Source organism: Dasypus novemcinctus, chromosome 13 (assembly GCF_030445035.2).
Source record: "Dasypus novemcinctus isolate mDasNov1 chromosome 13, mDasNov1.1.hap2, whole genome shotgun sequence".
Lineage (NCBI taxonomy): Eukaryota > Metazoa > Chordata > Mammalia > Cingulata > Dasypodidae > Dasypus > Dasypus novemcinctus.
Genome location: NC_080685.1, coordinates 3,867,992 through 3,885,994, shown reverse-complemented (window position 1 = coordinate 3,885,994; position 18,003 = coordinate 3,867,992). Strand labels below are relative to the sequence as shown.

At 41.4% G+C, this 18,003-nt stretch overlaps 1 protein-coding gene across 5 annotated transcripts in view; it reads left to right on the top strand.

Annotated features, from left to right (window-relative positions):
* EFCAB2 (EF-hand calcium binding domain 2) overlaps window positions 1–18,003 on the top strand; it is a 213,138-nt gene that overhangs the window by 35,491 nt on the left and 159,644 nt on the right. For 3 of the 5 annotated variants that reach the window (XM_071207326.1, XM_058309399.2, XM_071207325.1), the window contains exon 2: window positions 9,634–9,713. In XM_071207326.1, coding sequence (XP_071063427.1) covers window positions 9,670–9,713 — 44 coding nt within the window. In that variant the 5' untranslated portion in view covers window positions 9,634–9,669. Of the gene's footprint in view, window positions 1–9,633; window positions 9,719–18,003 lie in introns of all 5 variants that reach the window. The other 2 variants (XM_023584718.3, XM_058309398.1) reach the window with 1 other exon arrangement.

The following is an 18,003-nucleotide window of genomic DNA, read 5'->3' as shown; positions in this document are numbered from 1 at the left end:
ATGTTAAGTTTTTAATTAAGAATTTGAGGTTCCTTCCCAGAATATTCCTTTCAGTGTTGGATTTTATGCTTGGAATGGTTTACTCAATGTCCTGATAAAATATTTTTAATATGAGCTCTTCAACTTTTTTTTTAACAAGTCAATTTTATTGATGCATATTAATTAAGCATAAATCCATCCGAAGTGTACAGTCAATGTACTTGGTATAATCACATAGGTGTGCATTTATTACTTCAATCATTATTCCAGTAATACTAATTAACAAAAAAACAGATAAACAAAAAACCTCATCACCTTTCAGTCTCTCTGTGCTTCCCCTGCTGTACATAGCTGCTATTCTGCCTCCATCTCTCTGGTTTATTTGTGTTCATATTTTGTAAGAACAGTCTTATGTATGCAATATCACCCATATGCGTGTTTTACATGAGGTTTCACTATCTCTTACAGCCCCATGTTACAGTTTTAGCTTTCCTTCTGGTAATATACATGACTGTAGCCTTTCCCACTCAACCACTGTCATACCCATATATAACTGTCTGAATTACAAACACCATGATATGCTTTCACCATTTCTATTCATTCCAAAGACTCACAAACAACCTTTTTACTAACTCTGTGCAGGTTAACCCTCAGCTTTCCATTCTTTACCTTCCTTCTGTGTTCTGATTAATGCCATGAGTTTACAAAATATATTTCGTTCATAGTAGGACAACCATACAGTATTTGTCCTTTTGTGTCTGACTTTTCTTCACTCAACATAATGTCCTCCAGGTTCATCCATGTTGTCATATGCTTAAAGACTTCATTTCTTCTTACAGCTGCGTAATATTCCATCGTGTGTGTACACCACAATTTGTTTATCCATTCATTGGCTGATGGACACCTGGGTTGTTTCCATCTTTTGGCAGTTGTGAATAACGCTGCTGTGAACATCGGTGTGCAGATGTCTGTTCGTGTCACTGCTCTCGGCTCTTCTGGGTATGTACCCAGTGGTGGTATTGCAGGGCCACATGGTAGATCTATATCTAACTTCCTTAGGAACTGCCAAGCAGTCCTCCACAGTGACTCTTCCTTCTACATTCCCACCAACAGTGAGCAAGCATTCCTGTCTCGGCACATTCGAACACTTGTCGTTTTCCAACTTTTTAGTAGTGGCCATTCTAATAGGGTGAAATTGAGCTCTTAAACTTTTGACAATTTATCGCCAGTGAGAAAGTTTGTTCATGCAAAAATGTAAAAGCATTTTTCACAACCATTCAAAAAATTTATAACCATTGAAATTTATAATCTAGAAACTCATCCTTTAATTGACAAATATAACTTTGAAATGTTTGTGATATGACAGACGACTTTTGAATCCAGTTGAAGTTCTCCAAAGCAATTATTTCAAAATAACAATGAGGATAAACTTTACATAAAGTGCATGCGTTAGAGCTGTGCCGTAAGCTTGGCAGCCATGGAAAGGGCACGTCAGCTGCAGAGGGACAGAAGTAATTATGTGACCAAGAGGATTTGTGAATAATCTATATGACCAAGGAGCTTCCTAGAGCCAGAGCCACGCAGCCCAGCTAGTGACACGTGGGTGGCACACCGTGCTCCTTAGAGCAGGAGCTTCCCAGCAGTTCCACCGGTTCCTTGTCCAAATGGGCAGTGGAGCAAAGATGCCATTTGTGCTTGCCACCTGCGTAGACCAAGGCACGTCCCGTGGGGTCCTCCCCTGCTCCGGGCCTCTCTCTGGGAAGCCCTGAAATAGACTTTCAGGTGCTTGACCTCACCTGGCTGTCTTGAGAGACAAGAGGATCAAAATTGTTGGAGGCCCCGGTAGTCCATTCACATCATACCCGCGTCCGGGTGTGAGGGGCTCCGAGTTAGGGAAGCCTCAGATATCAAGTAATAGACGGTAATTGGCAAAAAAAGAGTTCCACGATCAAGTGAATTCTGAAAATGCTGATAAAGTTAACAGATTTCTTTAGTATCCCGAACGTTAAATATTAACATGCATTCTAAATCTCCAAGAGAATATAGTATACAGAGTTTCCAGACATTTTTTTTAAGATTTATTTTATTTATTTATTTCATCTCCCTCGTTGTTTGTGCTCACTGTCTGTTAATTGTGAGCTCACCTTCTTTTTTGGAGGAGGCACTGGGAATAACCAAACGCAGGACCTCCCACGTAGGAGGGAGGGGCCCAGTCACATGAGCCACCTCTGCTCCCTGCTTGTTGTCTCTCTCATTGTGTTTCTTCACTGTGTCTCTTCGTTGCATCGTTGTCTCTCTCATTGTGTTTCTTCACTGTGTCTCTTCGTTGCATCATCTCATTGCAGTGTCTTGTTGCGTCAGGTCCCCGCACCAGCCTGTTACATCAGCTCACCATCCTGTCGTCTTCGTTAGGAAGTACTGGGAACCAAACCCAGGACCCCCATGTGGTAGGTGGGTGTCCATCTTTTGAGCCACATCTTCTTCCCATTCATACATTTTGAATCATTGAAGCCTTTTATTGAGAAGTAACTTGAGGAACCACTTGAGAAAATGTGTTAATAAGAGATTGTTAAAATTGTGTCCACAGGAACAGATGTGACTCAAGCGGTTGAGCGCCAGCTTCCCACATGGGAGGCCCTGGGTTTGGTTTCTGGTGCCTCCTAAAAAAACAAAAAACAACAAGCAAAACAGATGAAAAGGCCAACTCAGGGAACTGATGTGGCTCAGTGGTTGAGCACCAGCTTCCCACGTAAGAGGTTCTGGGTTTGATCCTGGCCCTGGTACCTCAAAAAAAAAAAAAGTAAGTGTCTGCTCTTAATGCAAACTCTTTAACACAGGAATACAAATACCTATTTCAGACCTATAGCATTAAACTTATTGGTAAAAGATTAGTGTTCTGGTCTATTAAATAATGACAATGCTTTTTAAAAAATAAGGGTTACCTTATCACTGTTAGTCATTAATGTTGTTTTGATAATTCTGGTCAGTGTCATAAGCCAGGAAGAGGTATAAATAGTGGAAAAAAGAGACAAAATGTATTATTTGAAAATACAAAATAACTGATAAAGGATTATAATTATTAGAAAGTTTTAGGAAGTAAATGGATATAAGCAAAAAAGTCACCATTTACCTCAAGTGGCAGACATTACAAGGCTTAAGAAAAGATCTCTTCACAATATCTACAAAACCCATAAAATACCCAGACATAAACTTCTTGGAGAATTGTGTGTGACTTAATATTTTAATTTAGGGATGTGAAAGGGGATATATATCTAATATATATATATATAATTAGATATGAAAGCTAAATGCTCAAAAATGTTAATTCTTTTATCAGTGTATAGTTTCATTGCAATAGCAATAAAAATTCCAATAGAATTTCATTTGGAACATTTTGAAAAAGAATTTCTAAATTTCATTTGGAAGAATAAACTGGTGAGAATATTAATGAACATTATTGAAAAGAATAAAGTGGCAATAAGTAAAATAGCATGGTAATGGCACAAGACTAGAAATAGAAATGCAAATCAGAATAGAATCAATAGAATACAAAATCAACAGAAGTAGTATCACATAAAAGTCTATAGCACATTGTAAAGTAGAAGGAAAGAAAATCAAGTGCTTAGTAAAATAGAAAAAGCCAATTTAACCTTTCACTTTTAATTACAAGCCAAAATAAATTTCAGATGGATTAAGGAGCAAATATATTTTTTCAATTGTAGAAGAAAATAAAATTGAATATTCACCCAATCTCTAGAAAAAAGGATTATTTTCTCCCTCCCTCCTGTCCTTGCAGAGGTTAAGTTTCTAAACATTTAATGATGAAAAGGATCTCAACAGATTTTACTGCCTAAAAAATAAAAGATGATAAGATTTTAGAAAGCTCTTAAAAAGCAAGTATCAGCTTTGTTCAGTGGCAGTGTCATTACCAGTGAGGTTTTCCTAAGATATTATGGCTAATAAAAACTTCCCTGTTACCTCAGACAAGTTTAACTGAATCAAACTCACTGTATTTCAATGAGATAATAAAACACATGTACAAAGATGAACTGGCCAAGATTATTCACTAAAGAAGTATATATAATAATGAAAAACTGGAAACAAATGCTCACAGTTAAAGAATTGGTTAAATAAATTATGGTACAGTTCAACAATGGAACACCAACCGGTCACTAAGAATGGGAACGTGATATTTTTTGAGAACAGAAGATACTGGCAATTTATTGTTGAGTGAAAAATAGGTTAGAGAACAACCTTTTTTTTTTTTTTAAAGATTTATTTTTATTTATTTAATTCCCCTCCCCTGGTTGTCTGTTTTCTGTGTCTTTTTGCTGCGTCTTGTTTCTTTGTCCGCTTCTGTTGTCAGCGGCACAGGAAGTGTGGGCGGCGCCATTCCTCAGCAGGCTGCTCCCTACTTCGCGCTGGGCGGCTCTCCTTATGGGTGCACTCCTTGCCCGTGGGGCTCCCCTACGCGGGGGACACCCCTGTGTGGCACGGCACTCCTTGCGCGCATCAGCACTGCGCATGGGCCAGCTCCACACGGGTCAAGGAGGCCCGGGGGCTTGAACCGCGGACCTCCCATGTGGTAGACGGACGCCCTAACCACTGGGCCAAAGTCCGTTTCCCTAGAGAACGACCTTAAGAGCAGTTATTTCTGGGTGGTAGGATTCAAAGTGACTTTTACTTAATTTAAACTCATCCCTCTCTCCCCCGGCCACCCTGCCAGTAATCATGCATGATTTTGATGGTTAGAAAGGAGATAGAACTGTTTTTGTTTTAGAAAAAAATGCAGACAACTGATCTGGAAAATTGCGGTGATTATGACATCGGGTTAAATCTTCATTATTAAAGAACTCAAACAAATTAAGAAAAACGTGAAGATCCCAGTAGGGATAAGCACAGAATATGGCCAGACAATTCATAATATAGAAAATGCAGGTGGTAAACAAATATATGGATCACTGTACAGACTTACTTGTGATAAAAAAGTATTAATTTAAATAATGAGGTCCTTTTTTTTCTTTTCTTATTAAATCAGCAGAAGCTGTTCCCTGCCATGTTATTTATAATAGGAAATTATGGTATCAATCAATTATGGTACATTTGTTTGGTGCTGTTAAAATTGGAACGGAACAGGTGTGGCTCGAGTAGTTGAGTGCCTGCCTTCCACATGGGAGATCCTGGGTTCAGCTCCCCCTAAAAACAAAAGCAAACAGCAGGCAAAACAGACGAAGAAACCCACTCAGGGAAGCCGAAGTGGCCCAGTGGTTGAGCTCTGGCTTCCCATATGTGAGGTCCCGGGTTCAATCCCCTGCCCTCGGTACCTCAAAAAAAAAATCCTTTTTTTGGAGTTTATATAGATTATGTTGCGACCAGTAACATTTGAGTAAAGTAATTAGGAGTTATAGTTTTCATAATTGTTTGGTGTAAGGGGAAGTAAGATAGACCTGGCTCAATCCAGCTCTGCCACTTAATCACTGAGATCTTGAGCAAGTTGCTTAACCTCTTTGTGCTTTGGTTTCTTCTCTCTAAGGATGAGAGTCTCACTGTCTTGTTGTAAGTGGTTGTAAATGTGTATAAAGCATCTGACACAGAACTTAATACATAGTGTTCACTCAGTTACGTGTTTGTTAAATGAATGAGTGGTAATTATTAAACACTACATATAAAACAATGTATGTGAAAACAGACTGGAGAAAAAGACACAAAATGATTAGTAGTTACGTTAGAGAAAAGGGAATGTAATTAAAACTCCTACCCTTTTCTACACTTTGGTGGTGTATGTATAAATAAAATATTCTCTCCGCCGGGCCCTGCCCCGGTCAAGGTGGTGACGTAAGACTTCAGGGCCCCGTGCCCCCGTGGACGCTTTGATCACCAGCAAGAACGGCAGAATCGTGTTTCTCAGGGTCCCAGAAAACAGTTCAGGGACTGCAGGTCAGATGAATGCTGAATCGGGAAAAGCGGGAGGATGAGCAACAGCCAAAAGCAGTAGGGTCTTGCGGCCACCAGGCTGGCCTCTTCCCCTGCCCCCGGCCTGTGTTGCCACTGCAGCTCCTCCCTTGGCTTCCAGAAGGGGCCGCGGGACCCTCGTGCGCTTGGTGGGAGCTGGTATGCCTGCCTGGGACTCATGGCCTGGACCTTGCCCTGCGGTTCTGGGCCTTGCCCTGCCCCCTGGACCTTGCCCTGCTGCCCTGGACCTTGCCCTGCGGCCCTGGACCTTGCCCTGTGGCCCTGGACCTTGCCCTGCGGCCCTGGACCTTGCCCTGTGGCCTGGACTTTGCCCTGATGCCCTGGACCTTGCCCTGTGGCCCTGGACCTTGCCCTGCCCCCTGGACCTTGCCCTCCCCCGTGGACCTTGCCCTGTGGCCCTGGACCTTGCCCTGCATGTGGCCACAGCTCCAGAGCTCTCCCGCAGGCCCTGGCCGTGCAGCCCAGTCGTGCGGCCTGGGGCAAGGCATTGCTGGCTCAGGACAGTGCAGTGTGTGGGACTGTGAGGAAACTGTTTTCTAGGGAGGAGGGGGCATTTGAAACTGTGTCAGTGGGGGACTTCCTGGGGCTCCATGCTTGGGCGCCCCAGACGAGGCACGTGTGCAGAAAGGGTCAGGGAGGCCTGGAGCTCTTCTCCAACCATCGTCCAGCAGAGCCTGAGGGAGAGCAGTTGACGGTCACTATGCAAAGACTGGGAGTGGGGTTTCCTTTTCTCCTCCTTTTGTTGTTAGCTCCTGACATTTAAGGAAAACTTGGTCATAACACTAGCTGGATACAAACCAAAGGAACAGACGCTGCAGAGGCTAAATTTCAATGATAACACATTAAAATATCAGAATGCCCAGTTTTCAACAGAAGGTTACCAAAGATACAGAGAAACAGGAAGCCATGGCCCAGGCACAGGGGAAGATTAAAGCATTAGAAACCATCGGCCGGGAGGACCAGACCTGGACCTTACCAAACAAAGACTTAAAAAGAAAAGGTCCTAAATACGCTGTGAGAGGTAAAGGAAAACACAGGCCAAGGACTACGGGGCACGAGGAAAGCAGCAGATGAACACAAAGAGTATCAACAGAGAGACGTAAGTTATGAAAGGAACCTAACGGAACGGAGACCACAGTTAACAGAAATAAAACCAGTCCCTAGAGGGGTTCAGCAGCAGATTGGAGGTGACAAGAAAAAATTAGTGAAGTTGAAGGTAAGAAAATTGAAATCATTCAGATTGAGGAGCAGAAAGAGGAAAGAATGAGGAAAGGGGGCAGAGCCTGAGGCAGCATGGGACACCATCAGGTGCACCGATATATGCACTGTGGGAGCCTCAGAAGGAGAGGAAACAGAGACCCTGGCAGAGAGAACATTAAATAATGGCAGAAAAGTTCCCAGATTTAGCAAAAGACATGAATATACACATTGAAGACACTTAATGACCTCCAAACAGGATAAACTCAAATAGACCCATCCCATGTCATTATAATCAGACTGTTCAATGCCAAAAATAAAGAGAATTCTGAAAATCACAAGACAGAAGCTATGTGTCACATACAAGAGAGCCTCAATGAGATTAAGTGCCATTATCTCATCAGAAACCATGGAGCCAAAAGGGCAGTGGGATGACATATTTAAAGCACTGAAAGCAAAAAAACTGCCAACCAAAAATTCTATAGCCTTCAAAGCTGTCTTTCAAAAATGAGGAAGAGATGAAGATATTCCTAGATAAACAGAAGATGAGGGAGTTTGTCACCACTAGACTGGCCTCACAAGAGCTGCTGAAGAGAGTTCTGCAGATTGAAAGGAAAGGGCAATAGACAATAGATTGAAGTTGCTAGAAGAAATAAAGGTCTCCGGTGAGGGTAATGATGTGGGTAAAAATAAATGCCAAGTAAGAAAATAAAATAAATGCCAGTACTGTTGTAGTTTTGGTTTGTAACTTAACTTTTTACTTCCCATAGGATCTCAAAGGTGAATGCATAAAATATAATGAGAAACCAGTGGTTTTGGACTCATAATGTAATTTTTGTCCAGAACGACATAAAGTGGGGGAATGAGGTATAGGAACATAGTTGATGTAGACTATTGACGTTAAGTTGGAGTCAAAGCACACAAGATTGTTGTAGATTTAAGATGTTAGATTTAAGCCCCTTGGCAACCAGAAAGAATATATTGGAGAATCTTCAAGCTTATAGAGACATAAAATAGTACAGGTTGCCAGGGGTGAGGGGTGAGGGGCAGGGGGAATGGGGAGTTAATGCATAATGTCTAGTGTTTCTGTTTGGAGGGATGGGAAAGTTTTGGTAATGGAAAGTAGTGAGGGTACCACAATATTGTGACTGTGATTAATTCCATTGAATGTTAAGCTTGGGAGTGGTTGAGATGGGAAAGTTTATATGTTCACAATTTTTTTTTTTTTTTAAGAAAGCGCAATTAAAGACACAATGACAGATAAATGCAATCCATGATCCTGGGTGGGATCTAGCAAGGAAGGCTCAAAGGCTCAAAGGGATATTGTTAAGACATACGAAAAAATTGGAATATAGACTGTAAATTTATATCAGTGTAAAATTGCTTGTCCTTGATAATTGCACTTAAGGTGTTAGTAAGTGACTATCCTTGTTTTTAAGAATGTACATGGCAGTATTAAGTGTTTAAGGAGCATGATACATATTCAGCCTACACTCAAGCGTTCAGAAAATGGATGGAAGGAAGGATGGATGGATAGATAGATAGATAGATAGATAGGTAGAGTGCTATGGCAAATTGGTTGATCTGAGTTTCTGGGAGTGGGGGAAGGGGTGTGTTGGAGTTCCCATATGGGGTTTGTATTATTTTTGTAACTGTCCTTTAAGTTTGAATGTATATTATCTTGCTCTCCCTTTTGGATATCCCATTGCTTGTACTTACTGTTTTAAAAAAAGATTTTGAAGACTTAACTCCATTTTCCCCCTTCACTTTCTACTCATCCAAATACTGTGGAGTCAACCTTGATACCTTTCTTTCCCTGTGCTCTTCACTTCACACCTGTCAGCAGATTTGCTGGCTCTGCCCTTTAGAATAAATCCAGAATCATGTTGTTTCTTACCCCCTTCAGTGCTGTCATCCTGCTCCGAGCCACCGTCCATCGCTCAGCTAGAATGTTCCTTGGCCTCCCAGCTGCTGTCTGTGTCCACCCTTGCCCCTGTCCAGCCTGTTCTGAACTTGGTAGTAGCCAAAGTGAATGAAAGTCAGCACATGCCACTCGCTGCCTAGAGCCCACCCAGTGGCTTCTTACCTAATTCAGAGTAAAAGTCAAAATCCTTGAAGTAGCTAGCCTGCAGGGCCCTTCTAGAATCAGCCCGACCCCCTGCCCCCAAACTGACACATTTCTGACCTCATTCCTTCCTGTTCTGCATTGCTCTCTGCCTACAACCTCATCCTGCAGACACTCACACATCACTGTAAATTCTTACCCCCCTTCAAGCCTCTGCCAAATGTCACCTTATAAGTGAGGTCTAGCCTGTTCTATTCTTTGAGATCTCTAGAAGAGTTAAATATCTTAAATGATGTGTTAAGAAAATCAGGGAAGAGTTCTTTATGTTCTTCATTAAGTATTTCTAGGTTGGTTGTTGAAATTTTTGTTTTGAATTTAAAATTAAAGTAACAATTACTATTTACTTTGTTTTTTTGCAGAGATAGCAGTGGCAGAATTTCACAAAAAAATCAGAGATGCTTTCGAAGTGTTTGACCATGAATCGAATAATACAGTGGATGTGAGGTTTGGAAATGTTTTCTTTGTTAGAATTCCAAATTACTGATACAACTCCTAAAATTGAAGAGGGCTCTTTTCTCTTCTTTTTACATTGTACCTTGTATTTATTATGCTCTTTACAGTATTTGTTTTTGTCTGCCTTGTAAAAGCTGTTTGCTCACTACTGCTTCAGATAAATACTTCTTATCCTTCATAGCCTATATACCACAATGCCCATTCCAACCCGTAGACTGTAAACTCTGTGACGGAGATGACTCCACCGTAGCCTTAGTTTTTGGCACATGGTTGGAATTCAATAAGTGTTTCTTGAGTCAGTGAATAGAGTTTGCTTTAAAAATACATAAAGTGTCTATTATCAAGACATGAACCAGCTATTACAAAGAAAGATGAATGATGCTTAGCAATGGTACAGGAAGAACCAAAACAGAAGGAGAGAAAGTGAGACCAAAAATCAAATAAAAGAGAAAGGCAAAAGGTAGAAAGATACAGGGACAGTCATATGGATTTAATAGAAATCGTAGAATCCATGCCACATAACATCAGAGGAAAACTATCAACCCTCCAGGAGGCCAGGCTTGATGAGGTTATTTAATGGGATCATAATCCCAAGACTCAAAACCTAGTGTGGGTGCAGCAAAGCCGTGGGAGGTTATTTAAAAATGATACTGGAAAGGACTGTTTGATGCTTAATAAGCCAGCACTTTCCAGTGCTAGTGCTTTCAACTTGAGCTAAGCTGAGTGACTCACGTGAGACTTTATTTATGACAGATTGTAACTGTATGTATTCTTTGGTGTCCATACCTGCAGGTACAGGTGTGAGTGCAGGTAGAGTCGAGCAAGTGCATTTACTTTACAGCAGCACCTCAGGCATTTTGTTCCGTTCCTCAGCGATGGTCATGGGTCCTCCTTCAGTGGGTCGGGTGGAGACAGGAGCTGTCTCTCCAGCACCGTCCAGGTAGTAGGCTTCACGGGAGCCGCGTTCACGGCCAAGGCAGTGGGCAATGCCTCCGTTCCTGCTGCGTTCTTGTGAATGACACCCCTGCCCTGGGCCTTTCCTGGAAGGAGAGTGCGTGGTGGGCTGGAGGTAGTGGTGGGGTTTGGGGGTGGGGGGACAGGCAGGTCTTGCCTGCAGTTTGAATAGCCAACCCTGTGAAGGTCACATGCCTGACCTCAGCCCTCTTTGAGGCTGGAGGGTTTGCCTCCTGGGCCGGTGAAGCGTTAGAGAATTGAAGTGGAGAAAGCCAGGAGAGCTTCATGAGAAAGCCTGGGAGAGAGAGAAGAGAAGTACGCAATTGGACAAAGCCTTGTTTTAGAGTTGGCGTCTCTGTGCTTGGAGTTTGCTCAAGGTCGTATCAGGTTTTTTCTAATTTCAAAGCGTTTGCCCCCAGTGTCCTTCATGGCTTTTCTCTTCCCTTGAGGATCCCTGGAAAGAGCACTGAAGACCAAATCGCTCCAATCCCTTAGGGCAGTGATGCTAAACTGTTTTTGGTAGAAGGGCCAATTCAGGAAAAATAAACCTGGTTATTTGCTGCATCTTTTTCCTGTTCAAAATGAGCATAATTTTCTGAGGCCTGGAGGGAAAGTGTATATTCCTACTCCTAAATTGTCAACTTTATTGAATAAAGAAGGTTACTAAGAAAATTGGCAAGCACTAAAATATTAATGCTAAGCACATTTGAGCAATAGCAATGTGGATAAAAGCAGTTTTCTAATCTTTATTTCTTACGGTAATTTCTGTAGCACTCTAGTGTTTAGAAGTATTCTCATGCTGCTTATAATTATTACCATTCACTGTTTATAAATGAGAAGTTAAGAGCAGAGAAGCAAATTGACTTGCCCAAGACCACACAATGGGTTAGCAGCAGAATTGGAACTCAAGATTAATTTTCTCTGTTTGAGGCAGCATTTCCAAGTCTTTGTGTACCAGCCCTGGGCTAGGCTCAGGGAATGCAATGCTGAGTAAGGTTTGTCTGCTCTCTGTGTCCATTCACTGTGTGTTCTTCTGTGTCCGCTTCTGTTCTTGTCATGTGGCACTGGGAATCTGTGTCTCTTTTTGTTGCGTCATCTTGCTGTGTCAGCTCTCCTTGTGTGCGGCACCATTCCTGGGCAGGCTGCACTTTCTTTCGCGCTGGGCGGCTCTCCTTATGGGGCGCACTCCTTGCATGTGGGGCTCCGCTACGCGGGGGACACCCCTGCGTGGCAGGGCACTCCTTGCGCACATCAGCACTGCGCATGGGCCAGCTGCACACAGGTCAAGGAGGCCCGGGGTTTGAACTGCGGACCTCCCATGTGGTAGGTTGACACCCCATCCGTTTATCCACATCCACTCCTCCCTGTATTCTTCCTTTTAAACATTTTCATCAAGAGTTGAAGGGAGTGTTGTGTGTCAAGATGGAGTGGTATAAAGAAGTGTCTTTACGTGGCGAGGTCTGGAGATGTTTGTGATGGTTGGGGCGGGAAGGGAGGGCTCTGTGGGCCGCAGGGCGTTTGGCTGCTCCAGGTCTGCTGTGCCCGGCCCTCAGGCGGGGGTGCCGTGCCCTTCCCAGAGGCAGGCCCCGGCTTTAGCGTGAGCTGGCGGCAGCCACTCTGCCCTGTCCTTTCCTGGGCTTCCTGCCAATTGGAAGGCTTGCTTTGAGCTTCTGATCCCATTTGTGGAGGTCTAGGGCTGGCATGGTGGGCTGCTCGCCACTCTCGGAAATGGTGTAAGATGGTCCTGCCGCTTCTCTCAGGCCACCCGGGCAGCCCCGACATCTGGGGTGCCCCTTCCCGGGTTCAAACCCCAGCGTTGTGACTCTGGACAATTGATTTATTCTCTCTCTGCCTCAGTTTTCTCGTTTACTTTGTAGGATTGACATAGGTTCTCAAAGTGTAGTTTGGGGTCCCCAGAAAGTACCTAGGACCCTTTCAGGGGTCTGTGAAGTCAAAACTATTTTCATCATAAATCTGGACATTATATACTACTTTCATTCTCATTTTTTCACAAGTGTACATTGAAGTTTTTCAAAGGCTGTAGGACATGATACTGCAACAGACAGAATGAAGAAGTAGCTATAAGAATCCAGCTAGCTGTCTTCTATTGAGCCAGGCATAAAAGAGATTTGCAAGCTTGTAAAACCCATGCCATATTGGTAATAATTTTTTTTGTTTTGGAAAATATAGTTATTTTTTCATAAAATTATGTTATACAAATACAACATTGGTCTGTTATTTTTTTCTATATGAATTAATAAATAAATATTTTTAAAATTTCAGGTTTAATTTCTAATGGAAAATATAGATAAATAGAATCCTCATAAGAAAAGCTGTAAGGATTTCAATAACTTTTAAGAGTGCAAAAGGGGTTCTAAGAAAAATGTTTGAGGACCACTGTTATCACTTGACATTTTAAAATGTCTTAGAATATTATTTGCTTGGAATTTAAAGCTTGAAACAATATTAATTATTGTTCTTCCATGTTTAGATTCATCAAATAGGTAATTGAGATGGTTTTTCTCCAAATTAATCTGGATTAGTGTTTTAGTTTGTTAAAGGCTGCCAATGCAATAAACCAGAAAATGGTCGGCTTTCACAATGGGGATTTATTTGTTTAAAAGCTTGCAGTCCTGAGCCCGTGGAAGTGGCCAAACCAAGGCATCCCTGGAGGATGCTGTCTTCCCGAGCTGCAGCTCTGGGTGCTCAGGCACGCGGTGGCGTCCACTCATCTCTCCGTTCTCCTCCGGCCTCTTGCTTTCGGCGTATGGCCAGAGTGTTTTCTGCTCAACTTCCGTGCTCCACTGACTCCAGCCCCAGCTCCTGGGCCTTCTCCCTCGACGTCTGCAGCTTTATTTCCATGTTTGTGGCTTGTTATTCCTCCATGTATAAAGGACTCCCATACAAGGATCAAGACCCGCCCTGGGTCACACGATCTAATCAGAGACCCTTAACTGAAGTAAATGGATCAAAACGTTCTATCGAAAATAGGTTTACATGGACAGGACGAGATTAGCTTTAAGAAGAGGATTTTCTGGGGTTCACCAAAGCCACAATTAGTAAGGTTGTATTGTACATAATATTCTTATAAGGATAACTCAGTTTTTTGCATTCTGTATTCATCTTTAAGTCCTGATGCAGTTTATTTTCCTTTCCTATTTTCCTTGTTAAATCACTTTTGAAAGCTTGTGGCTTGAAAAACGTTGAAGCAGGTTTTCAATATCATAAATTAGGGGCATTTATTTTGCTTCATATAAAACATAGACTATAATTCATTTTTATATACATTATCCTGTCCGTGTTCAGAAACCAATAAGCTTGATTGAAAATTAAATTTTGAATAGATAATATATGCACAAGGATTAAAATTCTGAAGATATAAAGAATACATAGGGGTAAGTAAATCCCTTAATTTTTAACCCTTTGATAACCATGTCCTCTTTCTAAGGGCAAGGTTACAAGTTTCTCTAGTTCTTCCAGAGATAGTCCTTATAAATATAAGTGGATGTATATATGTGTTTAACATAAGTGGTGAGATACTATATAAACCATTCTGCATTTTGCTTTTTTTCACTTATCAATATAACTTGGTGTTTATTCTTTTTCTTTAAACAAATCAATTTTGTTTATACATATTAATAAAACATACAGTTCATCTAAAGTGTACAATCAGTGGTATTTGGTATAATCACATAGTTGTGTATTCAGCACCTCAATCATTAGAGCATTTTCATTTCAAAATCAATAATAATAAAAAACAGGCAAACAAACAAGAAAATTCTTCACCTCTCAATCTCTCTCAGTTTTCTCTGCTGTCCATAGCTGCTATTTCTGCATATTTATTTATTTAGCTTGAGATATATTCATATAACATGATTTATCTAAAGTATATTGATTATTCTGTAATAGTACATTAAGAGATTCCTTGTTTCATTGTATGGATGAGCCATAATTTATTGAATCAGTCTCCCATTAATGGACATTTAGGTGGTTTCCAGCTTTTGCTATAATAGTTAATGCTGCGGAGAATATTTTAGTATGCATGTCATTTTGCAAAGATGAGACTTTTTCTCTAGGATGAATTCCCGAAACATGTCAAAGTGCATGGATATTTTTGATAAATAGTGTTATCTTGACAGTATATTCTCTCACCTCAGTATATGAGAGTGCATGTTTCTCTATTCCTTCTAAAACAAAGTTTAATTGTCAAACTTTGGGATTTTTGCCAATCTGATATATAAAAAATAGAAACTCAACGTTAATTTTCATTTTCCGAATTCTGAGTATGTTTTTATACATTTAAAAACTATATTTCATTTCCTTTCCCCTTTTTCAAAAAACGTTTTATGACCTTTTACTTGCTAATAAGAACCCCATAGTATCCAGCACTCTTCTACTTTCTAGCTAGGATACTTTGGACCTCGACTTGCTCACACAGGTGCGTTTTCCTGTCCTGCCACAGACCAGGGCTGGTGCGCAGGCCACGTGCTCCAGAGTGCCCGCCTGAGGGCTGGGCGTTTGTGAGAGGCCAGCAAGGCCGAGGCGTTCAGGAGGTCTTCCTCAGCATCGTCAGGCCCTTCCCCACACTTTGAAAACTGTGGTAACTGTGTATGATGCTTGCCTTTAACCACTGTGAAACATTGACAGCGTTGTGCAACCTACCTCGCCATCCATTCCCAAAACTTTTTCATCACCCCAGAGAAGCTCCATTAAGCCATAACTCCATTTCTACCTTGGTAACGTCCAATACACTTTATTTCTCAATGAATTTGCCTATTCTAGGCATTTCATGTAATTGGGATCACACAGTATTTATCCTTTTATGTCTTGCTTCTTTCACTTACCACAGTGTTTTCAAGGTTCATTTATGTTGCCACATATATCAGAACTTCATTTCTTTTTTTTTTTAAGGAGGTACCGGGAATTGAACCTAGGACCTCATGCATGGGAAGCAGGCACCCAAATACTGAGCTATACTTGCTCCCCAATGAGAGTTGGTTTCTTTGTTTGTTTGTTTTTAGGAGGATCAAACCTAGGACCTCATACATAGGAAGCAGGCACTGAACCACTTGAGCCACATCCACACCCTTAATTTTTTTTAAGGCTGAATAATAGTCTATTGTATAATCTCACATTTTGTTCATCCACTCATTTATTGATGGGTACTTGAGTTTCTTCCATCTTTTGGCTTGTAAATAATGTTGCTATGAACATTGGTATACAAGTATTATATCTGTTTGAGTCCCTGTTTTCAATTCATTTGGTGATATACTTAGAAGTAGAATTGCTAGATCATATGGTAGTTCTATGTTTATCTTTTTGAGGAGCTGCCAAACTGCCTCCTGCTATGGCTGTACCATTGTACGTATCTACCAGCTGTGTATGACGGTTCCAACCCTTGTTATTCTCCAACTGTCCCCCCATCATATCAGTTCTTAGTGGATATTAGTGGAATTTCATTATGGTTTTTATTTGCATTTCCCTAATGACTAATGATGTTCAGCATATTTTCATGTGATTATTAGCCATTTCTTTCAAGAAATGTTTATTCAAGTTCTTTGACCATTTTTAATTGAATGGTTTGTGCTTTTGTGGTTGAGTTATAGACATTCTTTATATATTTGGGATATTATATCCTTTTTAGATATGACTTCTAAATATTTTCTCCCATTTGGTAGGTTATCTTCTCTCTTTTTTTTTTTTAAGATTTATTTTTATTTATTTAATTCCCCTCCCCTCCCCCGGTTGTCTGTTTTCTGTGTCTTTTTGCTGCGTCTTGTTTCTTTGTCCGCTTCTATTGTCGTCAGCGGCACGGGAAGTGTGGGCGGCGCCATTCCTGGGCAGGCTGCTCCTCCTTCGCGCTGGGCGGCTCTCCTTATGGGTGCACTCCTTGCGCGTGGGGCTCCCCTCCGCGGGGGACACCCCTGCATGGCAGGGCACTCCTTGCGCGCATCAGCGCTGAGCATGGGCCAGCTCCACACGGGTCAAGGAGGCCCGGGGCTTGAACCGCGGGCCTCCCATGTGGTAGACGGATGCCCTAACCACCGGGCCAAAGTCCGTTTCCCTATCTTCTCTCTTGATAGCGTCCTTTGATAAGTTTTTAGTTTTGTTGAAGTCCAATTTATTATTTTTTTTGGTTGCTTGTGCTTTGGGTGTCATAAACCCCAAAATATTGCCTAATCTAGGGTCATAAAGATTTGCCCTTACAGTTTCTTGTAAGAGTGTTACTGTTTTAACTGTTAAATTTAGGTCTTTGATCCATTTTGAGTTATTTTTGCATACAGTGTAAGGTAAGGGTCTAACTCCATTCTTTCGTATGTGGAACTCCACGTGTCCCAGCGCTTATGTGTCGAAGAGACTGTTCTTCCCCATTGATGAGCCTTTGCACCCTTGTTGAAAATCAATTGACAGTAGATAAGTGGGTTTACTTCTAGACTCTCAGTTCAGTTCCACTGGTTTATATGTCTGTTCTTATGTATCTACCACACTGTTCCCCCCCCACCACTTCGTGACTTTTTGTGTGCTGTCTGCTCTCTGTGTCCATTCGCTGTGCATTCTTCTGTGTCTGTATTTATTTTATTTATTTTCCCTCCGCCTTGTGGCTTGCTTGCTGTCTGCTCTCTGTGTCCATTCGCTGTGCACTCTTCTGTGTTTTTTCTCGTCTCCCTTTTTTGTTGTTGTTGTTGCATCACCTTGCTGAGTCGGATCTTCATGGCGCTTGCAGGCTGGTAGCTCTCCGCAGTGTGCGGTGAGCCTGCCTTTACAAGGAGGCCCCGGGACGTGAACCCAGGGCCTCCCATATGGTAGATGGGAGCCCAAATGATTGAGCTACAGCTGCTTCCCCCCACTGTATAGATTTGCAGTATACATTGAAATTAGGAAGTGTGAGTCCTGCAACTTTAATCTTCTTTTTCAAGATAGTTTTGGCTATTCTGCCAAAGATTCCTTTTGTTTGAACTATTGTTCATGGCCTTCCCCTATCTTCCCACTCTATTAATTATCTTTTTATATATTAATTATCTTAGTGCTGGTCTGTGTCTGTGATGATATGTCATCTGTCTTTTGACACTATTTTGACTTTCTGGCATTCAGACAGTAAAGGAAAATTCACCAAATTATACATATGTTGAGTATGGATTTAATTTTTAGAAACAAACAAAAATCATTAAGAATAGTTTTAATATAATAAAGTTAGATTACCCTGAATAAAGTTACTTTGACAAGAAAAAATGTCCTACAAGGAGTGCCTCTAAAATAAAGAAGCTAATTGTTCCACACAGCTGATGCATTTAAGTTGAAGTGTTCTAATATTATTCACAAAC